Source organism: Drosophila yakuba, chromosome 2R, assembly GCF_016746365.2.
Source record: "Drosophila yakuba strain Tai18E2 chromosome 2R, Prin_Dyak_Tai18E2_2.1, whole genome shotgun sequence".
Classification (NCBI taxonomy): Eukaryota; Metazoa; Arthropoda; class Insecta; order Diptera; family Drosophilidae; genus Drosophila; species Drosophila yakuba.
The window spans coordinates 23,166,227-23,190,786 of NC_052528.2; the positions used below are offsets into that span (position 1 = coordinate 23,166,227).

The 24,560-nt window shown below is 47.0% G+C and overlaps 2 protein-coding genes across 2 annotated transcripts; one reads left to right on the top strand and one right to left on the bottom strand.

Moving 5' to 3' along the window:
• Positions 1–145: 145 nt before the first annotated feature.
• LOC6532089 (protein lingerer) lies at positions 146–9,815 on the bottom strand. Its single transcript, XM_002092830.3, has 6 exons — positions 9,683–9,815; positions 9,153–9,235; positions 8,361–9,037; positions 6,153–6,465; positions 5,519–5,893; positions 146–890 (listed from the first exon to the last, which is right to left on the bottom strand). Exons 1-5 carry the CDS (start codon positions 9,684–9,686, stop codon positions 5,525–5,527), a joined length of 1,446 nt encoding a protein of 481 aa, XP_002092866.3. The 5' UTR covers positions 9,687–9,815; the 3' UTR covers positions 146–890; positions 5,519–5,524.
• Positions 9,816–16,194: 6,379 nt separating this feature from the next.
• On the top strand, positions 16,195–18,430 carry LOC6532091 (cytochrome P450 9c1). The gene is made up of 3 exons (XM_002092831.3): positions 16,195–16,568; positions 16,633–17,167; positions 17,224–18,430. The coding sequence occupies exons 1-3, from the start codon at positions 16,390–16,392 to the stop codon at positions 18,082–18,084; spliced, it is 1,575 nt and encodes a 524-aa protein (XP_002092867.1). The 5' UTR covers positions 16,195–16,389; the 3' UTR covers positions 18,085–18,430.
• The last annotated feature ends 6,130 nt before the right edge of the window (positions 18,431–24,560 follow it).

The window sequence follows — 24,560 nt, forward strand, 5'->3', positions numbered from 1 at the left end:
TCTGTCCGTCAGTCACTTGTTAACGCTTAATTGAAGCAAATCTCTTGGTCGTTGGCTTTCTGCATCCCCGAATTCCGGCCAAAGAACGACCCTTGACCCCTAACCCCCACCCAACCAAACAAATCGCAGACCAGAGTCTGCGGGCTTCTTTTCCAACACAAATATATTTCCAATGTTTCTCCTTGATTTGAAATCAGTGAACGAACAAAACAAAAGCATCACACTAAAATTCTTACATACTTAGGCGCTAACAACATAGACCCTTTACACAGATTAGGGATAAATATTTCATTGAATTTTCAAGTAGTTGAGTTGTCAGATTACGAGCCGAATAATCCCAATGAATTCGATTTCGGTTTGCACTCATTGCAGCGCGATAACATTCATTTGAATATGAATATGAAATTGGCACAATTCGTTTTGGTTTTTCATTGTTTTTGCATATGTGGTTTGTGTTCACTGATAATCGCCATCGCCGGAACGCATCTGCTTTTCAATTAAGTTTCCGCTGCCTTTAAATTGAATCGAAATTGCAATTCGCAATTCACAATTAATTTATTTGCGATTTGCTGACCAGTTCGTCACGCTCGCCAACTATTTAGGTTTGCACAATGGCCATTGCGTATTTATGCAGTTTATATGCCAGCGGAAGCATCCTGTTCACCAGTATCAGCAGCTCTATTTGCATCGAACTTAATTGAAATCAAAATAAGAAAATAAATGGAAGGCAAACACCAGCGCTGTGTCCGCATACAATTGGCAGCCACTGTGGAAGGTGTCAGTTGCAATTAATGGGCTCCAACCTGACCGATGTTAAACTTTAATTAGCTGCAGTGTGCGGACTCCTGATTGGGGGATATCCCACTCTCCGCCGCCTTCCAGCTCGTCACCTGTGCAAATAGAAAGTTGATAGGTAAATAAAGGCGGGGCGAGTTGTTTACTTTGTGGCTGAGTGGGAGTATGTATGTATATGCAGGCTCACTCTCGCATAAAAATCACACAGAATTTATTTTAATTTTTATGCACGCTCTGTGCTCATCAAAAATTCATAGACCCACCATATCCTGCTGGCTTTTTATGGCTTTCAGCCCAAATTATGCCTGCCGCCTTAGAAATGCCACCCACACTTGGGATGCTACAACTTTTGTCGAGTTGCGCAAACACGAAATGGCAAAGATAAAGCCAGGTTGACATTTTAATTAATTTATCCCCGACTACACACGTCTTGTTAATAGTTTTGTATTGCCTCCGAGTTTACAATGCAAACTCAAAGTGCCAGCCAGGCAGAACCTTTGTCAAATAACTACATATGAATACGCCCACGCACGAGGTGAAAGTGGGTGGAAATGGGAAATTGTGGCAAGAACGCACGACACAAATCAATTTGCATGTGGCTGGAACTTTCTAACTTTCTCCAACGAGGCAAAAATATATACAGACATATGTGCTATCAGAGGAAAATGTCATATATTTTAAATAGGTGCCTCTAACAACTACTTAATACAGACTAATGCCAGAGCCAAAAAATTAATCTCTGCTAAGCATAATTAAAAACCAAAGTCACCCCTCCACTACTATTATGCCCCCACTTGGCGTCAGCAACAGGCTGGAGATAGCATTTCACCTGTCAGGCTGTCAGCACGTGAATATGTTGATTTGTGCTAAGTTGCCTCCCCCAAGCTTTAAGGCGCTCCCCAAAATTTAATTTAAGGTATCTGGGAGTCGAATCTGCGGCATGTGAGCACTAAATTTGAAATTCAAATTTATGAAACTGCAGTGGAGGAGCGTTCGAGTCTGACTTCCTTCCTCGCAAATCTGAGGCAGTTGCTCGATGCCCCAACAATTAGATAGCATACATTTTGGGGCAGCCAGGAAGGGAAGGGGCCTTAGTCCTTTCGTCCTTTCGTTTGGGCACTTTTATGTGGTGTAGGCCACTTTTGAGGGCCGTTGTCGAGTGTGGAAAGTTGCTCAGCTGGAATCAAGTTGTCGGCACAATTAGTAGGGGCGTGAAGGGGCGTGTGGGGGCGTGGCCGTTGGCGGCTTTCATTATCGAAACGTGCTTTCACTTTGTCAATGGATGGATGGATGTTGGGCGAAATTAATTGCCGGCGGGCGGGAATTGAAGTGAAGGGAAGGAAAAAAGCCGCCCCGGCGATTGCAGAAAAGTTTTGTTTGCATAATTTCATTAAGATTAATTTTGGCAGCAAAGGATCTGGAAAATTATAATTTATAATTAGCAGCCAGCAAAGCGTTTCTGTTTGTTTTTCGCCCTGCTAACGCAGATTTTATTGAAAATTTTAATTATGATTTTGTGTGCGTTCGCTCGGGTTTTGTTTTAGCTGTTTTCCAATTTTTTGTGAGTTTGGCCAAAAAGTTTCGTGTACATGGGCAATAAATGAGGTTTTCCTGCCGCAGAAACAAATTAAACTGGAGTCGAACTCAAGGCGAGGTCAGTGAAAAGCGCTGGACAATAAAGTTTAATGAATTACATTTCACTCGGCGGCGGCGGCAAAGGACGAGCGCAAGGACGAGCCAGCTGCTGGTAATCCTTGGACAAACAGCCAGCGAAGGCGGCGCAGAGAGCCGAAAGGAAATGAAAATATGTCGACGGAAATGAGCATTGACGCCGTTGTCGTGACCCAGACATCCACTTTCGGGGTGCCTTCGTCCTTCGTCCTTTTGGTCAAGTCACATGCGCTGATTTTCCTTCGCCCAGGCTGCCATTTCATCATTGTCAACGGCCGCAGAACATCGAACAAACAATAAATATTGTAAACAATTTGTTTGGCCTGGCTGGGGAAATAGAAAGCCATGGCAAATATTTGCCCACGCCCGAGGCAGGCCGGAGCGGAAATCGTTTCCTCCAAGGAGCCACCAAGGATGCGGGGGTCCTGGCAAGCGGGCAAAGCGGGGTGGTCTGTAAGCCCTTCGGGGCAATAAATTATCATCATCAGCAAATGGCAATGTGGTTCATCCTGTCGCCGCCGCTTCCCCAACAGACGCGCACAATTTCCAATTGCCATCCGGCCGTGCGATTACCCATTCCCATTCCTTTTCCCATCCGAATCCCTATCGGAGTCGCAGAGTGCCACCAAAGGCGGGGACTGCGTCCTGCCACGTAGGTAATGCGGCATTAATTAAATCAAGCATCATTAAGCGGGGCGTGGCTGTGGGCGTGCTGCGGTTGGGCCCTAATGGCAATTGCATTCGGATTTGCCGTGCACCGTGGTTAGGAGCACTTTGGACTTAGGATTGCTAAACTGGCAATCGCAGGCCGCAGGAAAAGTTTGATTTGGGTGCTGCGGTTCATTAAGTGGGGCACCACTTGGAATAGAGCACGAAATAGTTTTCCACTTTCTGGGCGATAAGGTTCTGCCATTTGTGTTAAAGCGTTGCAAGGCTATGTGAATGAAAAATTATTGTATCTATTTTCATACTTCATTCTCCGTTCCTTTGCTTTTACACGCCCCTCTGTGCATCCACAAAGTGCAGGTTTTCTATTCGTTGGTAATGAAATTGCACCAGCGTCCGAATGCTAAATTGAAAATAAAAGCTGGCCCACAAAATGTTCTAGCTCTGTGGCCATTGCGTAAAATTTCATTTGCTGAGCGGTTTTATGGCTGGCGCTTCCATCTAACTGCTTTGTAGTCGGAAGAGGGTATGGGGGTTGGGGGTTAGGGGTGCCCAATGGGCCATGTCGGAAAAGCGAAGGTAAAATGAGTTTTCAATAAAGCCCAGTGGCCGTGGGCAGCAAGTGCATAAGTAGCTCACACGGACAGGGCGCTGAAAGCCATGTTTTTGGGCTAACGTCCTTTTTAGTGCATTGTCTTTGGACCAAGCGAAATTCCACCGGGTGCCTGGCAAATGGCCAACAGCTGGCGCAACTCTGGGATGCTGCTCCTTCGGGGAGGTGTTGGCCAACACCAAATGCACTTGATGTGTTGGCACGGCCACTCCCTCGCATTCGAGCACACACACACTGGGCCACATGCTACACGGCAAAAAGTTGCGTGTGCTTTCGAATCCCAACATTTATTATACTCTTTCAATTTTCCAGAGCAAGAGAATTGGTAGCCTTGTTAATGTGTTTTTCAAGTATAAAACACAACGTTGGCTTAACAACGGGATCAGCATCTCTCCCAGTGCATCATTGTAGACACTAAGCCTCCGGGGCTTAGACGGTAGGCTTTGGACGCTTTGGCTGCCAGCGAGCAGCGGAGCTTGGCCAAAAGAGATGGGTGAGCGGATGGTGGGGAAGGTGGGGGAACATGGGGGATTGGCTGGCGAGGAGCATCCTATTTATTGCCACCGCTTGTAGCAGTCATTACTCACGCGGCGGGACTGGCTCTTTAAATTTCATTTTGTAAATGTAATTCGATTTAAGTTGCGCTCTCGACTTGCCATTTTTGCCGCTTGCCATTCTGATGGCAATGAATTTTTCATAGTTTCAGGCTCAGCCTGGCTTTTGAGTCCTTTGTTGGACGGCATTTCAATTGAATGGGCGGCAAGCGGCAAACAAAAAGTCCTGCAAAATGAAACTAGTGCAGCATGGAAAGTTTAATTCGCAAAAAGCGGGGGAAAACAAACGGAAGTGCATGTTTTGCATATTGCTTTGAGCCCTCAACAAATATGGAAAATTTCCTGCTGTCGCTAGTATGTGTGTCTGTATGTATGTATGTGTGTGAGTGGATGGAAAATCAAATTTGCCGGCCCTCAGCCTCCGAATCTCCAGGCTCCCCAACCGCCAACAGCCACAGCCAACCTCCAAACACCGCATTTCATTTGTTGCCAGCAATCGTGCATGCAAACAGCGAAACTTGACTAAATGCAATAAACTGACCAGTGCCTGGCCATTTCGCCACTGTTGCGGTCCGGAACCATCCCAATCCCGATCCCAATCCCAAACCCCCAGCAGTTCGCTCGCCAAGCTCTGGACTAAGCTTTGCCAACTCAGCAGCGTTTTTTGTACCCCGCATTCACTGACTTCAAGGGTGCTCATGATTTGTGAGTCCATAAGAGCGAGGACTGTTGAACTTGGTTTATGGGTTTCTATTTCTATATGGAGAGATGGAAATCACTGGAACCAAATGAAATACAAAATGAAATAATACTAGTTATGGGAATCTGCACATGAGTCCTAAAGGGTATCCCTAAATCGAGAGTCACGCGCCGCAGTTTCTTTCCGTTTCCCCAGAATAAAATGCAATTTGCTCATTTTTGCATAAACCCCAATTTCAGTTTCACTCTCGCTGCCAGGAAACGAATGAGAAATTGCTGTAGCCATCTGCGAGTGCGAGTCCGCAGTGGATTTCGGACAGATTCCGGATACCCGTTCCCAGATCCCCGTTCCCGGTTGGTGAGGAGGAACAAAGCGCTTTGATCGGCGACAGGTGAAATCAAATCGGCTCTGGCACGGGATATGCTTGTCATACAGCGCATAGGAATGCAGGAAATGCCCCACGAACAACACACGTAGTGTGTGTGTTGCATTGCGTTGTGTTGCATGCCGGACACCTACCTGGATTTACGTGAAAGGACGCTCGGCTCCGGATCCGGCGGCGGCGTCTAGCAGACTCAAATCGTTGAATGTTTCACAGTTTTGCAGCACCTGGCTGCAAGTGGCGTTAATTAAATCAAAATCGATGGCCACCCGATGGCCCAGGGATTCCGATTGCGGGGGCGTGTGTGCGGCCGGTTGGGAGTCCTCCTTGTGCGGCAGGTGGGAACTCGCACCCAGGGGGCAGCAGGGCGTGCGGGGCACATCCTGGTGCCGGGCTGCTGTCATCGCCGCCTGCAGCTCCTCCGCACCGCAGTCGAACTCGTCGTACTCGTCGTCCATCAGCGATTGCTCCGAGTAGCTCTCATCGTCGTCGTCGCAGTCGAAGTAACCGCTCTGTGGGCGAATGTTTGGTTGGTTAACACTTGAGATTGAGTTCTTGATTGGCTGGGAAAGGGGGAGTCATCATCACTTCTCCTGGATTTCATTGTATCTCTATTAAGTTGTTAAAGGTTATGCTTTTCTTCTCTCGAAAGAGGTATTCTACAGGGCAAACGAACTGTATCGAGACCTAATGAATCATAAACCAAAGTTCCAACTGGAAGGCAACTGGCTCTACTAGCGACGACTCCCCCTCATCCCCAGAGATACTCACCTGGCAGTCCAGGCATCGGCAATTATCACAGAGGCTGCAACTCAGGCCCAAAATGTCGGCTGCCTCCTGGTAGAGCTCGAAACTCGATTTCACCTGCTGTTGTAGTTGGTGGCTGGCCAGCGGCGTGCTGGTGTCCTCATTATGCATGCTCCAGTTGGTCGGTTTGTTCAGCTGGCCCCCACTTCCACTGCCACCTCCAGTGCCAGTGCCACTGCCACTGCCATTTCCAGCTCCAGCCTCCCGACTGTTGCTCTGATTTTTCAAGTTCCCGCCGTTGTTGTTGCCGCCCGGAGTGGGTGGCTCCGCCTCATTGCTGTCGAGCATGTTAAATGAAAGTTTATTTAGCGTTTGGTTGACTAAACTAAACGCGTATCAAATGCCTGCAAGTGGCGTGGAAGGACTCGCTGCGATTAGCAAGGACGAGCGGGGTCATGGAAATGGATATCAAGTGGGAAAGGACCTGCTGCGAACAGGGTTATGGTAAGTGGTGTACGGGAAAATTAAGGCTCCATCGTACTGGAAATTATAAAAGTGCTAACACGTTGAAAACAAAATAGTGAGTAAAGAAAACTCGGTGAAAACCGAAAGATATAAAAAGTGGAACCATAGAATTCATTGAAATCAAGCGATAACAAAGGCAATTCGATCGATAAAAGCGATAAATCACGGTGCTTGCAGTTCTTCGTTCCCCAGCAGCCGCCCGCAAGTTTAAGTTCTGAAAATTGAAACAATGATTCCCATTTAATTTGTGGCGACAATCGGACTGGCAACTGGATACCAGCAGCATTTGCAGCACTTGCAGCCAGTGGCCACAATGAATTAAGCCACCTTTGGGGAGCATTTAAGCCGCATAGGCGGAAAAGCGCGGGGCGGTGGGAAAATGCAAGAGCGAGTAACTTTGCACAACAAATTCGCGCAGTTACTTGGCGACCCAAGTTGGGAGTCATGGCTGTCAGGGCGCTGGTGTTGGCATCCAGAAAGTTGATGAATGTGCGCCGGAGTAGCGGAGAGTTTCCGCCGTGGAAATGCCTAAGAAGGAAGAGGGCTCTTCCCTGCTGACGTTTACTAATTAAATGTGCACGGGGCACTAATAAATCAAAGCGAAGCCGCCCTTTTCGCGCGGTGCAATTAATGAAATTTTCCCAGCCGCCTTTGCCAGCGAAAATGTGCAGTGAGCGAACTTCTGACATCATTATTGCAAGGAGGATAGGTCGCCCACCTCCCGAAAACGGTGCGTATGAGTGATGTCTGGAGAGGAGTATGGTTGTAGCTCGTGGCTCGTAACTTGTAAGTGCAACTTGGGCGCCAAGTTTCGCGGAATGTGATTATTGCACTTCAATATGTGCATGTACTCGTATGGGCTAAGTTTTAATCAACTTCTTAAGTCCTCCTTAAGCTCCGATGCTTTCGCCTCACTTTATGTTTACGGCGACCGCGTTAATTTTTCAATTTCGCAAATGACTGGTGGGTGGAAAAGCGGGCGGAAAATGAGGGTGGAAAATGCGGTCAGCAACTTTGCTCAGCGACGATGATCAGAACTTATGACTTCGCGAACAACGCCGCAAAGTTTCTGCGATGCAACAAAGTGTCCGCTGACAGATAATTGAAAGCGCTTAAAAGCCGCACCAGAAAAAGTCCAGAGAAAGGCGCATTTGGCCACCAGGAAGCCACCAACGCAGCCAAGAGGAATGGCCAATCGATATCAGAAGAATTATGGCCTCGATGGGTGCAGCAATTCACTGGGATATGAATGGCAACTAACGACGATTGCTTCAATAATTAATTAAGAAATAATCGCATGCCGGAATGAGATGAAGATGGAATTTGCGGTCCTCCTCAGTCAACTTAATGAGAAACCACTTCGGCATGGCAACTAGGAGCACGGAACCAGCACTTGTCCCCGGATTGCCGTCATAAAACTTGCCACAGTTTGCAGCGCGTTGCACGACGCCCTATAACATTTATGGGAATTTATAAGTTTTTGCGACGGCTAGAGGAGATTGCCCCACTGACACAGACGCACATACTCGCCGGCTGCACTCGAAGAAAATCAACTCACTTATAACTGATGGAAAATAGATTGTAACAAGTGCCTAAACTCAAGCTGCCTGCTACTCACTAGGGTTATGAAAGTTCCTCAACGATCGAGTACAATTATATAGAGCTCAGGTGTGCTCGGATTTCTCCGAGTGTACGGGTGTTACATACCTGATGGCACCAGCATCTTCCGGAACTGCCGCGTTGCTGCGCCATTTTTCTTCTTCGAGATATTTGAGAAACTTTGTCTTCTTGGCAATAAGCGCTGATTTGACAGTGGTGCATTTCTTCTTCGGGAGCAGAGGAAGGCCACCTGCTCCTCCTCCTCCGCCTGGCGAGGTAACCACTCCCGCTGCGCCATCGAGGCATTCGCCGCCACTCCGGCTCCGATTCCGGGCGCTTTGGAGACCCACTCCGCCTGCCGCCGACAGGCAGCTATTGTTATGGTTGCTGGCGGCGGCATTGTTGTTGCTGCCACTGATGTGGATGTGGCTGCTGCTGCTGCTGCTCCTGCTGCTGCTGATGTTGCTGCTGCTGCTGTGGTTGCTGTGGGCGTGGGTGACATTTTGGCAGGCGACGCCGACGCTGCAATTGAACAGTTTTTGCAGGGCCGCCGTTGCCGGTGAACACATTGCGGTTGACATTGATGTAGCGACAGGATTTACGTAGTTTGCTGCGCATCCCGCTGCTGCGTCCAAATCTGGTGCTGCTGTTGTTGCTGCGCGACTGCCGAAAGTTTTGAATTTATGCTGCAGGACGCCACTCGAGCAAGTTGCCCCAATTGGATTTGCCGCTCTGCTCCGGCTGCCATTTATTTCACGCTTTGTTGCCGCATATGTGCCATAGTCCTGCCAAGATGGTGGATGGCGATGCGGGAGGAGAGCGGAACGAGGAGAGAGGGTGCCGAAAAAAAGGACGAAAGGAGCTCAGATAGATGTGCAAGTGGACTGGCAGAGGACTCACCCCATAGGAACCGTAACTGGCATTCAGCACATAGATCGAGTTTTGATTGCTGCACTGGAAGACCATGTCGTCCATCGTTTGGGCTGCGCGGACAACGGAGAAGGATTGTGATTTACTTCGATTGTGTGCCGAATCGAATCAATTTTAAATATTTCATTTGAAGTATTTTAAATCAAGTAAAGTATCTTATCTGTCTGCCTCTTCGGAAGCAAATACATGATTATAAGGATAGTAGTACTTAAATGCTGTTGAAACAGTTTCGCCGTGATAAGAAACCCGACTGAATGAACCATTGAAATCCGTAGCCCAGCATACATAATATGAGTAAGAAGGCCGAGTCGAAAATGTTGCTTAACAAAATTATGCAAATTGAACTCTGAAATCAAACAGCAGACGGCGTTTCTGTTTCAACTTTCCGCATTCGAAAAGGGAAACGGGAAAAAGGCGAAAATTTAATTTAAATTCTTATTGCTGCCTGCTGATTGTGATTGTTTCTGGAGGAAGGGGAGGGAGGGCGTGTGGTTGCTTACCCATTGAGCATTCAATAAATTTGGTTTCGTAGATTTCCCCGGCCCGTGCCGAGGAAGGTGTTGACTGCTGGCGGGGTGCTGGGAGGCCGGGATGACGGATCCTGTCCAGCTCCTGGTGGCAATCAAAGCTACAATTACCGCCGCCGTGCACGTCCAACTGAAGCGGAAACTTATGCGGCTGCTGGAGCGTGTAAACGTTGACTGCGCGCTTCTCGTGGCCTCCGCCTCCGATTCCGATTCCGATTCCAATTCCAAGTCCTTTGCCGGTGCTCCGCTTGGTCCTCCCGCTGGTCCTCCCAGAGCTGAGCCAGCTCGTTAGCCACAGGGATTGGATGTCTGCGAGGAGTAAGGTGGAGTAGAGAAGAGAATATGAGGCGCAGGCATAAGCAAATTTCATTCAAATGTGCTCTGTTCACGCATTCGGTTTACTGTTGTGATGCTTTTTGGGGCGAATGCCAAATGGTTGGCTCGGCCTGGCCAAGCATGATAAAATTTCGTTTGAAAGGCAAGTTCATTGAAATAAACAGCTGCCCTAACCACCCACCCACCCACTTTCGCCGGGAAACAAGCAAAATAATCAAAATAATCCTTTTTTTGTTGGCTCCGGCTCCGAATCCGGCTACGGCTTAGTTACGCCATCCGGGTTTCAGGGACCCTTCCATTGTTGGCTTAGAGCGATTGCCCGACTTAGTCCGGCACAAATTCCGACAATTACGCATCGCACACTCAATATAATCGCCGTTGCCAGGACAATTGCCGCATTGCAAGTCGTGCTCTTCAAATCCTTAGAATTGGGAGCGAACAATAACCGAAAAGGATGTATGACTCCCACGCAACTTACAACCCAACAATGCAGAATGCACATCCATCTCTTTTTGGCCTACTACAAATCAGTATTTTGGCCAAAACAATTGATTATATGGGTCAAATATTGATTTCTGTTCTTCGGCAAACCCCTAATCACATTCCTAATGGATTGGCATACAAATTTCAAAATAATTTTTTTTTTAATTTTTTTGCAAATTTTAATTATGTAACCTCTTAAAAAAATGCAAAAAATTTCAAAAAATTGGTTTTTGAAAAACTGGCAAACTATGATTGGGATTTTTAGTAAGCCTCTTAGGCTTACAAAGAAGTCATTTTTAGATGATTCAGACTCTTTTTGGCCAAATTATAAAGGTACCTCCTTATCTTTAGACCGAAAAATAGGTTTTTTTGTCCACAAAAATTGAATTTATAGTCCAAATGAGGAATTTTCTGCTTTGTTTAGCTCCTAATCATATTCCCAATCGATTGGCATTTCAATTTTAAATTTTCATTTTTTTTCCATTTTTTGCAAATTTTGATGATGTAACCCCTTACAAAAAGTGCGAAAAATGGTCAAAAATTTATTTTTGAAAAACCGACAAATTGTGATAGGGATTTATAGTTTAGACTTTTAGCTATGCAAAAAGTAGTTTTCAGATGATTGTAAGAACTTTTTGCTTATTTTTGAGGATGAGCCATTTGAAAAAGTCGTATGTTTGCCATAATTCTAATGCTAATTTTTCGACCAAATCGGCATTTTAGCCAAAACAATAATTAGGCTAATCCGATTTAAGCGTAATCAGATTTCAAATGGACTGGCTTTTAAATTAAAAGTTTTAATTTATGTCACTTGTCTAGCTGAAGAATAATTAGAGTGCGTTGCCAATAAAGCCACAAATTTAATATGCGGCTATTATTCAAGTTTTAATCGTTATAAATTCTGCAAAATCAATTACCCACACTGCATACACTGAAAATAATAAAGCCTGTGCCAGTTGATATGCATTTAGTTTCCACCATTAAGGTTTCGTTGTGGCAAGTATAGCTAGATGAAAATAGGCTTAAGCTGTGATTTAAGGCGGAAATGTACATTTAATGCTCTCATTGACTTGAAATATATAGCTTTGTATTTATTGGAAGCAGTTAAGAAACTTCAGTCCCGAATTGCGGACCAATTGGGCTGAGAACTTGGGGCGTGCATGTGAGTAGCTGAACTTCGATCGTCGAAGCGTTTAACATTTGTATCCCATGAGGCAGAGCCGTAAATCCCGGAGCCGCAACTCGGTGACCCCATTCATCAAAGTGTCGCAGCTGCTGGCGAGCGGAATCTTTTGTCATTTGCTGTCAAATCGCAGGGATTTTATGAGGGGAAGGAAAAACTAATACGTGCTGGAAGTCAACAGAGCAACATGTAAAACATCGGCAGTGGCAAGTCGGAATGGAAGAGTGATGAGGCGAAGTCCAGGTGGAAGGGTTCAACCAACGCTCGTCGAGCGTCTCTAATGAGTGGCAATAAAGCAAATGTGGCAGGTGACACACAGCACTACGCACACGTCGAACAATTTGCACAGTATAATTGTTGACACTCCCCGATGCGTGAATACTCGTATATAAACGCAAATAAAGCATGTATGGGTGCCCATATTTATTTGTGACTCTGCGTGCGTGTCATTAGTGGCCGTCTGAATGGAGCCAGGAATCCTGGCAGTCGGCGGGGAGGAGACCCGGCTCCATCAAGCTAATAATACAGCTTTTATTTATTTTGGGATTTTCCTCAACTGACCGACGGGCCATCAAAGCGCCTGCAAACCAACATGCCCACTGGAATAATAGGCCCCCCTAGAAAGAGGTGGAAAGTGGGTGGTGAGTGGGTGGGAAGTGGGTGGCGTGTTCAGTGGACCGTGGCATATTTGTCATAATCAGCGTTTAGGCATAAGCATAAATTTGAATGAGTGCGCACAGTGGAGGAACGAGGAGTGGAACTAGGGTCAAGGCCCACATTGTGTAGGCATCCTTATCACATTTTAGGCATTCTTTTTCGGACAAAGATGCGCAGAGCAGGATTCTGGGTAAAGGCTATACAGGCCAGTGGTTCGATGCCTCCGAAAGCATATAACCAACTCTGTAACTCGACTTTTTACTCTTTAGTATTTAAAGTACACTTCTATAAGTTTCAGTTCTAGCCTTGCGGTGCATGCACCAAACTCCCATGTATAGTATCTTATATTTTATGACAAGAAATTCCGCAAAAGTGCGAGTCAACTTTGAACTGAGCTTCGCAGTTGTGTGGAATCTGGCCTCCATCGACGAGCGGATAGCTCCGGATGCCCCAGTGCACGGGTATGCGCACAGAGCAGGACTCATCTATGCGGGGACATGGATGACCCGCACCCCGGGATCAGGAATTTGCGATTGACAGGAGTCGCGTTGCCGGCGGACGGGCTCCGTGAGCAAATATTTGAGTTCCGGCGAATTCCGGGGACTGCAGGAGCCCAAAATTGAAAGGGGAGGAGTGGAGGCTATCTGGCCAAGTCTATGTTTTGGGGGAGATCGGCCTTGTTTGGCCATAAATTTGATGTGTGCATAAAAAATGTTTTTCGATTTCCTTCGACACACATAAATTCCTGGCCCGAGTCACGTGCGAGCAGGTGTTGGCCGCTTGGCAGCCAACTTGGCCATTGTCTTTTGGCCACTTTCCTTCTGCGAGATGCCGACGACAGGGCGGCGCATCGGGCGGAATCAATAGGTGGGCAGGGAGGTCGGGGCATGGGCTGCTTTATTTTCGTACAAATATTTATTGCATTTTGTTGATTTTCGGGCGAAAAATCTAGCCAAAACGGTTCCGTTTGTCATAAATTCGAGGGCCACGCCGCCATAGAAACACATTTAAACTGAAACTCGGCCGATTTGCTTTGTATGTTCTGGCATTTTTCCGGGTATGTTTTGCCAGCGATTGCATAATAACATCGTTTGTGGAATGGCCCACAATGGCAATAAATTAACATTTTATATGGAATGTGGTTTCGGCGCGTGCGAGTGTAAGTGTGTGTGTATGTGTGTGTGTGAGTCCTTTTCCACTATGCAGTTGGCTAAGCCTTTTATGGCGCGATTATCGGGCAGAAACATTTTTGGCATTCCAATAAGCAGTTATTCAAAGCGGATTTGCCCAAGCGCAAGGATCCGAGGATCCGAGCTGAGGTCTCCGAGGAATCCTTGAACATAACTTAATTCAGGTTGCATACTTTTCGGGGCCGCCCATCTTTCAATCGAAACTTGTGAGGTCCTGCTTTTTGTTTGTTTATTTTAATTATAAATTATAAACTCATAGCATAGCAGGGGAGCATACATGGCAGGATAACAAGGACATACGTAGACAGACATCTCGTAAGCGAAAACAATGGCCAAGTGTTTGCCTCAAGGCGTTTCGAGAGCATTTCAATCGTGCTTATATAAAAATACCTTATTAAAGTTAACACAATCTAGGCCCCAAGCGTATTATATAAGTTAATGATGCTGTCATAAGAAATGCCTTAACATACAGAGGTAAAGATGAGCCTTACATTATATTTTATACTTGTTTGATTAGACCTACATCTTTATCTTTCTTGTAAAAGTACTTGTGAGTTCGATGTTATGAGCTCGTCCTTCGTACTGCTTTCTCCCACATCGCTTTCTACCTCCTTGGGTGTGTAGTTATGGGGAATGCAAGATATATGTCAAGTGCGCAGCACCACCCCCCTGTGTCCTTCGTGTCCTGCACCACCTCGTGTACACCGCTGTGGGCACTCAAAATCACACACACACTTACTGGCTGGGCAAATGTTTGCGCTTGTGTGCGCGGCCGCGATAGCGTTATTATCCGTTTGATTAGAAACACAACGTTTTGGCCTAATTAGAGTCAGAATGTCAAAACATTGACTTTGGGTACTTGGTTATTTGGACGGACATCAAAGAGGATCCCACTTAGGAGCACAACTTGGCGGCACTTCAAGCCCACTGGCGAACGGAAAGGGAAGCGAAAACAGACTTGCAAACGGCCAAGTCAACAGCAACAAAGCCAACGACGAGGTCGATTGCGAGGACGAACGATTCAAATGGCCCAAACCCATCGGTTGCCAATGAAGTGCAAAAAAAGCGTCTTCAAGTACTTGGCCATTTGCGCCACCCCACTCCACTCCTCTGTACTCCACCTCCCACTGAACTCGCCCACCTCGACCCATTTTTGCCAATGTAAACACATTTGATATCCAGCAGAAACAAAAACGATGGAGTAGCACAGTGGCGTAGGAAAGATTTGTGAACAGGGGCGCCACAGAAGTCTCATTCATATGGCAAGCTCGCATTAAATATCGACTATAAAAACAAGGACATTACTGAAGAGTACCCCTTTTTGGGGAGCTCCAGCGCCTCTGGCCCCAAACAGCAGTTACAGTGGCAGGCAGACTTAGTGCACAACAACAAGGCGGGTGAGAACTGGAGCTCAAAGGACGAGCGAGAGATTGATTCTGCTCTCATTTGATATTCCTGACTGACCGCTGAATCAAATGGGATTTTTGCCTGCCAACCGATTTGTTGGCTTTTTGTCTTCATCATCCTTTCTGGTCCTTGCCAGCGCTCCCTCGTCCTGCAAGCAGTGCAATAATTTCCCGTTAGCCTCGCACTAAATGCAAGCAAATTGTGTCATTTACTCGGGACGTGCGTTGGATGCCCAAGGACTTCGCACAGGACCTCTCGGATTAGAGCAAGTTAGAAACTGGATGCCGGCACACTAAACTTTTCCCAAATGCTAACTGCAAGCAATTGCATTATGCTTCCATCACTCAAACTCTCAAAATCATACATGGTTGTACTTGTCAGAAGGATTTCAAGCTACTTAAAAAAGAGATTTTGAAGAATTGTAACCTTTTGTTGTATCGTTTTCTCAACAGATACGGATTGATCGGTAAACGGCTAATTGCCGTTTAAGCAATTTATTTTAATTGTACATAAACTTAATCAGTTATACTTCAATCCTGCCCGTGACTTTGCCAGTGTAAGATGCAGCGAGGGACAAAGATTGAGTTCGAGTTCGAGTTTCAGTTTGAGGTCGCCGCTGCGGGAAGATCCCAGGCACGTAGCTCCCTCGGCTCCTTAAGCAGCCCCAAGCTCCCACTGCACGTCGGGCTGTCTTCGCTAAGTCCTTTATAATAAATAGTTGAGTCGCTTTGGGGGATTAGTGCTGAAATTAGTTTATGCCAATGAGATTAGGCATGACATGCCGAATGCCAAGTTCAACTGAATCTAGTCGCACATGCTCAAGGACTTCAGTGTGTTTACTTCCCAAAAGCAGCAAAGTAGCTTTCCCCGTATCGTGCTTAGTCATCAGATTGGAGTTATCTCTTTGGATTAATCCATTTTGTGTGTGTGTGTGGTGGCATCTTGCTGCCATTTAATGGAATATTTCGATTAGGATCTATAAATAGGTCTCAGTTACGTCATTGGTTTTCCCCATTTCACAATGGAGAAGATGTTTGGCTAATGGGCTTTGCAACACAATGCATATAGTTCGGTTGAATATACATAACTCTATAATGTTCATGTGACTCCCAATGCTAATTGAATTGATAAGCAAACTCACTCTCTTAATGTTTGGCTTTTTCGCTTAATCAGGTAAACTCAAGCACACATGCACACACTCACACATTTCGCCGGTTCTGGCTCTCCCACTATGCATACGTATATGTGCATACACCTCTCTCCGAGATAGCTTATATATATGCAGAGAGAGCGCACATTGTTTATTTCAGTGGCGTTCCGTCTGTTGACTGGCGAAGTCGCTCTCTGAATTTTTCGGCAGCTCCCCGCGCTGCGCAGCTGGATTAGAATCCCCTACTCCCTCACCCAATCCCCGATATTCCGTCATGGTTTTCGTGGAGTTGTTGATATTCGTGGCCTTCGTCGGTTTGCTGCTGTACAAATGGTCCGTCTATCCCTTCGGTTACTTCTCGAAAAGGGGCGTGGCCCACGAGAAGCCCATTCCGCTGCTGGGCAATATTCCGTGGTCGGTGCTGATGGGCCAAGAGTCGTACATAAAGCACAGGTGAGTAAGCACAGGTATAACCCTACTCCAGTTCCTCCTAAGCACTTGTTACCGTTCTCATTAGCATTGACCTGCACTTGCGACTGAAGCAGCACAAGGTCTATGGCGTCTACAACCTGCGGGATCCTCTGTACTACCTCGCCGACCCGGAACTCATTCGCCAGGTGGGCATCAAGAGCTTCGATACCTTCGCCAACCATCGCAAGGGGATCACCGATGGATTCGACGATTCCAGCGTGATTTCCAAGAGCTTGCTCAGTCTGCGGGATCGTCGCTGGAAGCAAATGCGCAGCACCCTGACGCCCACGTTCACCAGCCTCAAGATCCGCCAGATGTTCGAGCTCATCCATTACTGCAACGTGGAGGCGGTGGACTACGTGCAGCGCCAACTGGATGCGGGCACTTCCGAACTGGAGCTGAAGAACTTCTTCACGCGCTACACCAACGACGTGATCGCGTCGGCTGCCTTTGGCATCCAGGTGAATTCTTTTAAGGATCCCAACAATGAGTTCTTCTCCATCGGTCAGCGCATCTCGGAGTTCACTTTCTGGGGCGGACTCAAAGTAATGCTGTACATTCTGATGCCGAGGCTGATGAAGGTAAGTTATGCACTCTCCATTCTTTTAGAGGGTGTAAATCCTTTCCCTCCTTGCAGGCACTGCGGGTTCCCGTTATGGACATGAACAACGTGGACTACTTCAAGAAGCTGGTCTTCGGTGCCATGAAGTATCGCAAGGAGCAGAGTATCGTGCGGCCCGATATGATTCACCTGCTGATGGAGGCACAGCGACAGTTTAAGGCAGAGCAAGAAGGATCTACGGATTTAAGGAGTGGAGCACAGGAGGATAGGGCAGAATTCAACGATGACGACTTGCTGGCCCAGTGCCTCCTGTTCTTCTCGGCAGGATTCGAGACGGTGGCCACCTGCCTGAGCTTCACCAGCTACGAACTGATGATGAACGCCGATGTGCAGGAGAAGTTACATGAGGAGATCTTGGCCGTGAAGGAGCAGCTGGGGGAGAAGCCACTCGACTACAACACCCTGGTCGGCATGAAGTATCTGGACTGCGTGGTCTCCGAGTCGCTGAGAAAGTGGCCACCGGCATTCGTCCTGGATCGAATGTGTAGCTCTGATTTCCAGCTAAAGGACGAGGCGGGCGAGGTGGTGGCTAACCTGCGGGAGGACGACTTGGTGCACATTAACGTGGCGGCACTGCATCACGACCCGGACAACTTCCCGGAGCCGGAGGAGTTCCGGCCGGAGCGCTTCGACGAGGAGCACAAGCACGAGATCCGACAGTTCACGTACCTGCCCTTCGGAGTGGGCCAACGTAGCTGCATCGGCAACCGGCTGGCTCTCATGGAGGTCAAGTCGCTGATCTTCCAGCTGGTCCTGCGCTACCACCTGAAGCCCACGGATCGCACGCCGGCGGACATGATGAGCAGCATCTCCGGCTTTCAAATGCTGCCCCGCGAGCTGTTCTGGTGCAGGTTGGAGTCCCGTGGAGCCGCTTAATTAATAACACGCCCCCAGACACACACATAAATATTAAGGGGGGGGGTAGGGTTTTAAAGGGAGAAAAAAACAGGTTTTTACAGATTTTTTTTTGGGCGTACGGTAAAAGTAAATTTATTTCTGATTATTGTACATTAAAGAGTAGTATTTGAACTATATTCTGTGAAATATTGGTTGAAAAATATTGAAAATTGACCGAATGGCAGCAATTCTTCGTAGGCGCCTCAGAAAAAATACATTTTGCGGTGCACGTCATACCTCAGCACTGGATAATCTGATATGAAATACCCAACGTTTTTCCATCAATTTTTATGTCCCTCTAGGTATCCCTGTCGAGTTTTTCCATTTATTATAATTTTTGAACTTTTTACAAAACTTGAAAGTGAAAATACCGATTTTTGGCCAAAGTTCATGACTATTGTTGTTAATAATAAAAAAATTAAAATCAAAAACGAAAAAATCTCGACAGGGTTACCTCATAAATTATGTAAGGAAATACTGTAAAAAATTTGAGAACGATCGGTTGAATAGATTTTGAGATACAGAGTGCACCGACTCAAAAAACATCGATTTGAGAAAAACGTGTTTAAAGTTTTTGTTGCTGTCTTCCCTGCTGAGGGATTACTCAGGTTGTCGTTCGAGACCCGCCTACTTCCAAAGCTATATCTTTGTGAGTTTTGCTCCGATTGACTTCCTATTTACAGACAACAATCTTGAGTTACTATACTTTCATAATATGCAATTAAAAAAAATCACTTTTTTTGAACCCTCAAAACCCTACCCCCCCCCTTAATAAAGCGAGCGGTAACGGCAACGAAACAAAAACTGACAATTTATTTCATCTGGACACCCTTGTGCTGACAAATTGGTCGCGGCCATGTTTCATTCGCCATTCGCTTTGTTTTCCCTGGCTCCTCCGGCTTTAAGGTCCATGTCACGGGCAGAGATTCCGGGCTGGGAGCGGGCGACGAGCCACGTCATAATACTGTCAGGACATGATGTCCTCGTCCAACCACCCAGGTTGTATGTGTTGCGGTTACACCGCATAAAATAACAACGAGGTGTGGGTGGTGTGTGTTGGGTGGTGGGCGGTGTCACCAGCCACACATACGCCCACCCGCACACTAGCACACCAGCACAGCCACCCACTCTCACACACGCGGGACATTAAGGATTATTTATTGGGGGGTATTTTTCAGGCGGCATTAAAATTTTTCGGCACAGTATGAATTATATTACACTCGTGTCATAAACTCGATTTCGCAGGGCAGGAAAAGCGTTGGTTGGTGAGGGAAAAGCACCCCTCCTTCGATTTTCCCACCCGCAATAGACTGCCAAACATATGCTGTAAAGCTAAATCTAAATAAATAATTAACATCAAACTGTGTTGCAAGGATACAATCGAAATTTGCAGAGAATGAAATGCCTGAACTAAAAAAGCTTTCCTTGGCTTTCAGTTTCCTTTTTCGAGTGTAACATTTTCCAAACCCCTAGGAAACTCAAACTGGGTTGCTTTTGGTTACGAATCATATTCCGGTACACTTCATCTACTTTACGGCTTTACAACTGCAGTAATACTGCTAACCTGCTTAGTTTCATCGCATTACGTTTAGTGGTACTTTGTAAGCCTTGTTTACAACGTACTGGCCATCCACTTGGCCCGTAAGTCTGATTAGCTGGAAGAACTTGGCCCCAACTTTCTGCACCTATTGATGGCCATGGTGACGGTGGTCAAATCCGGAGCACGCCTATGGTCATTAGGCTAAGACCCCAGGGCCGTAAAAAGGCGAAGGCAATTTCCAGATATGGCCGTGCAAACACCCACGCACCCACACAACCATTCGCCATTCGCACAATGTAACGCACGTAATTAGTTGCATATAACTTGGGGCCTCGAGATTCGTAAAACTTTCAACGCGCTTCAAATTAGTTGGATGTTTTTTATCGGCAGCCTTGTTGTCGTCCTCGCTGCAACAATGTTGCCCATGCAAAACGGGTTTGGTCTGGTCTGGTCTGGTTGGATTGAGTCACATGTGGAGGAGCAAATAGGCCGGCGGCAATCCCGCATGGACGTGGACGTGGAAGTGGATGTGTGTGGAAGTCTACCACAATATTTGCTTAAAAATGAAGCAAAGGCAGTGGAAAGTGGAATTAAAGCGAAAAGTTTGCGAGATGCTGGCGGGGATAACTAAGCAAACGCTTTGCGGTTCTGGCCCTTCGTTTTATGGCCCAAGTTTGTCCGTTTCCCAGCATCCCAGTTTGCCAGCTTCTAAGTTTCCCAGCTTGCCGAAGGCGGCGTCAAGTTTCGAGATTCTCCTTCGCTTTTTGGGTGGCTGCATTCGAGTTCCGCCCGCCTGCCTGCCTTGTCAACGCTGCGTATGCGTAATCTGTAGAACGTCATAAACTGTGGCGACACCAGCAGAGCTATTTCTACAACTGCGTTTTGTTGCCACTCCTGTTTTCTGTTTTCTGTTTTGTTCGCAGCAACCTTATCAATCAATTCACCCACACAAATGTGGCCTGGATACTATATATATATATCTATATATATATATGTTTTTGTGGTATGTGTGGGGTGTTATCCTCGATACAGAGCAGAGGTCATAAAGAAACTTTGGCGCCGCGACCGCCAGACGCCACCAGAAGCATTACATTTTCCCGGCAGACGCAGAATATAAAAAAAGAAAAACAGAGAAGAAATAAAATGGAAGGGTGCGGGAAAAGTAGGGAAATAGGAGAAAAGCAGCGATGACGACGATACAATGATAATGCCAGGAACAATAAGACGAGGCAGCGGCCAAAAGGAGAAGGCGAGCCGAGCCGAGCTGAGAATGCTGAGCATTAACAATTTGGCACAATGGCAAACTGTCGCACACGAGTTTTCCCTCTGGCTTTCCTCTTTTCCCAGCTTTCCCCCACTTCTCCCCCGCTTCTTGCCCTTGCTGCGATGCGTTTTGCGATAAGCACGAAGCGATAGCGTTCGCATGGCTGTGTGTCAAGTGTTTTCCCTCGTGTATGCGCACATTTTGCTGAAAATTTCAAGTCCTGGCGTTCAATCATCGGCCAGAAAAGCGGTGACAAATGGATAATTATAAGTATTGAAAAATTGTCTTATTTGTGTGCCGCCTGCTTGAAAAATTTGTTGCTGCCACCGAACCGAATGGTTTCATAAATTACTATATGCACTTTAAATCCCAGCTTTAGGATGCCGTAATGGCCTACAATGTCACAATGGGCCCGAAGACCAGGACAATAATGATGCTAAAAGTCCCTGTACTTCGAAACTATGTAATTGAATCGCCTGACATTGTTTGTTCCCCGTAGTCAAATATCTGAGCCCCATCTGAATGTGCTCTCCTTTTGCTTATCGCAGCTTGTAGAGCTTGTATATAAATACGAGCCAGCCCCCCGCTTTTCCAGTCCCCCCTCTGCGTCCTCAGCTGGGGAAAAACGTTGTTAACGTCTCTTGAATTCGGTGTAAGCAAGTTTCCCCCATAAGGAAAACAAGAAGGAAAAGCATAATTTGGAGAGTGCTCAAGAGAAAGTTTCTTGTGTCGTTGGCAAGTTTTGAAGACCTCCTCCAGAAGCCACACACAAGCACACACACACACCCACACACATACACAGAATCACAAGCACACACTCTCACAATTGCGTTGGGATGGGGAAAATAAACATAATTTTATTTTCGGTTTTTATTTAATGCTCCGCCGCATTACAGCAATTTCTGCAACATTTTTGTTTATGCGATGGCAATCGAGTTTCTGTGGCTTGCTCCTGGCTCGTCCTTGCTGCTTCTGCCAGCTGCAAGATCCTTGCCAGCATATTTGTAGCATCCATCTGTGGGTGCAACAGCACAGTACTCAGCATTATTGTCTAATGCACATTCGGCTGGCCAAGCGTGAATTTGCATTGCTGGCATTGTCATAACTGAGCTGCTGCACATAAATCGCTTTGGTCCACATTTGTGTGACATTTTTCGGTTTGGATGGGGATCCCCACCCCGAGTGAGGATGTGGCATGTGGCAGCTGGCAGGAAGCCGGAGGTAAAAACTTTTAATATTTCTCCGCCGCCAGCTGTTGCCATTCCTAAGCCCGCGCCACAACCACATGCAGCGCAGTGCTGCCAGTTGCATCCGGGCTTTGGATTCCGGATTCCGGACTACCGATTCCCGATTCCGCCAGTAGGTGCTGCACAAACAAAGGCGGATGCTCCGCAGTAGGCCAAATGTTTCGCTTGAACTCGACCAAGCTGTGAAATTTAATTAGCCGCCCTCGACAATTGTAAATATCTGCTGGATGGGAGTGGGGATGGAAGGGTGGAGGGGCGGAAGGAAACGGCTTGGAATGCGGGAACTTGGCTCGGATGAGCGGAATGCGAGTGGCACATCCGCCTGCGAGTTGAAACAATGCCAACAACTGGCCAAAAGCACAATCCTCTTTGACTTTCTCCCACTTTTGGCCTTGGGGCCACGGGGACTTCTACATGGAGCAAAATTCGGGGTTTCGCCGTCAAAGAACTTCTGTCTAAGCCAAATCAACTCGATACTTTCACTGGCGCGCTGAAACTTGAAACTTGGAATCACGTTGTGCTCGAAACCATTAAATTACGATTTATTTCACCAGGACAAGCATCCTTTATTTAATTGCTTCAATTTAATATTGATTTAGAGTTTGCCTCGCAGCTTGGAAAATATTGTGTGTTGGCATTATAAATCTAAACTGGAAACGATAATACAGCATAGGCTATTAACTAAGAGGGAAATGTGGCATGAAATATTATTGCATTTCTCACTGAGAAAACGCAGATGTGATTCACTCATGTTTATGGCTCTATAGTGATGAATTATAACCAATGGATATTGCAATTGTATTGCTTTATTATTTGCCGTGTACAAACTTTCCCAGCTTAATGAGCTGCTTCGGAATGCCGAGGGCGAGTGCAGGTGAGGATTGGCGTGGCTGCTGGATGTTGGATGGTGGGTGGTGGCTGGTGGGTGAGGGATGACAGGTGGTGGCGTAGGCTTAACTTACTTTTTAGGAAATCCGCCAGTGTCGTGAAGTCGTTTATTTCAACTGCGTTTCAGACGTAAATGAAGTTGGCTTTTGGACCGCCCGCTGGCGTTGTTTCTCGCTCGCTCTTCAACTTGGCTTAATTCTTTCTTTCCTTTTTCGCTCCTTGGGCTACGCTTTCACTGCTTTCACCTGCCGCTTTTGCGCCTTTGCCGCTGTCCTGCAGCAGGAAGATTCGCATTAAAATTAAAAAGGAAAGCACGGGAATCTGGACGCGGCGAGTCTGGCGCGGAATGCCTTTGTTGTCCTGTGGGAAGGGTAATGGCGTGGAGATGGGGCCGTCGAGATAACAAACTGCAGGTTGCCTTCCCCGGAGACGGTCAAATCTTTGGCTCTGGGCTCTATCTTTCTGGTGGGGTAATTCCGGGATAATAATCATAATAAGTGCGCATAATGGCTCTGGCAGGGTGCTCCTAATCTCCTAATCTCCGCCAGCGAGCTTTGCTGCAGCCGCGGCTGTATTGCACATGCGGATAATGTGGCTCACTAGCTGAACCATATTGAATCTAACATTCACTCGGAACTAAGATGGAAAATGGGAGGCGAGGCAGCGGTTGGGGAGCACTTAATAGTTGCCCGGCGTATCCATTAAGTAAACATGACTCGCTAAGCCCGCTGGGCGGATACGGATGTGGATTTAGTTTAGGTTGTGAATGTGAATGTGGTTGTGACTGTGGATATAGATGGCTGGCGAAGTCGCCCAGTAGGAGCTCCCTCATCGACCACACTGTCAATGTACATTAGGATTGTTTTGCTACCCAGCTTGAGATTCGGCGAAAATACGAGATAGATGGTAACAAATGGGGGCAAAGGGCGAAAGCAAGAGCAACGACTTTTTGTTTGTTGCGCATAAACGCTGAATATTTAATAATGCAAAGGGGATGTGTGCTCGCCCAGATACCAGGATACGCGGATACGAGCAATGAAGTCAACGTCAAGTTAAGCATCGGCACACCGGAGAATTGCCTTTTGCTCATTCGCGATGATAACGCCAACAAGAGCTCGGGGCTCGGGAAAATGCTTTTGATATTTTATTCATGCCCCCAACGCTCCACTCGCTGTCAATTGGCATTAGGACATAATAATTCATTGACGACTGCCAGGACAACAACAACGGCCGGCGGCCCTCGAAAGCGGTTTGTAATTCGCACGGCCAATGCCACAACGTCAAGCGCACAATTAACGGGCCTCAAGTTAGCTAGTTCCCCTCAGCTATCCAGAGTCACTGAGCCACTGCTTCCCAGAGTCACTGCTTCCCAGAGCCACAGCTTCCCAGTCCACACACACTACCGACGAACGCTTGAACCGCACACACGACGTATACGCAATGTCCGCATCAATCATCCGCCAGCGCGTCCACTCGCCTCGACGCACCAATTCCAACTGGCACACAGCCCGCCTCC

Coding starts and splice junctions, on each gene's coding strand:
- LOC6532089 (XM_002092830.3), bottom strand. Junction 9,038..9,152: donor CCAGTTACGGTTCCTATGGG/GTGAGTCCTCTG, acceptor CCATCTTGGCAG/GACTATGGCACATATGCGGC. Junction 5,894..6,152: donor GCCGATGCCTGGACTGCCAG/GTGAGTATCTCT, acceptor ATTCGCCCACAG/AGCGGTTACTTCGACTGCGA.
- LOC6532091 (XM_002092831.3), top strand. CDS start 16,390: ATGGTTTTCGTGGAGTTGTTGATATTCGTGGCCTTCGTCGGTTTGCTG. Junction 16,569..16,632: donor GAGTCGTACATAAAGCACAG/GTGAGTAAGCAC, acceptor CGTTCTCATTAG/CATTGACCTGCACTTGCGAC. Junction 17,168..17,223: donor TGATGCCGAGGCTGATGAAG/GTAAGTTATGCA, acceptor CCCTCCTTGCAG/GCACTGCGGGTTCCCGTTAT.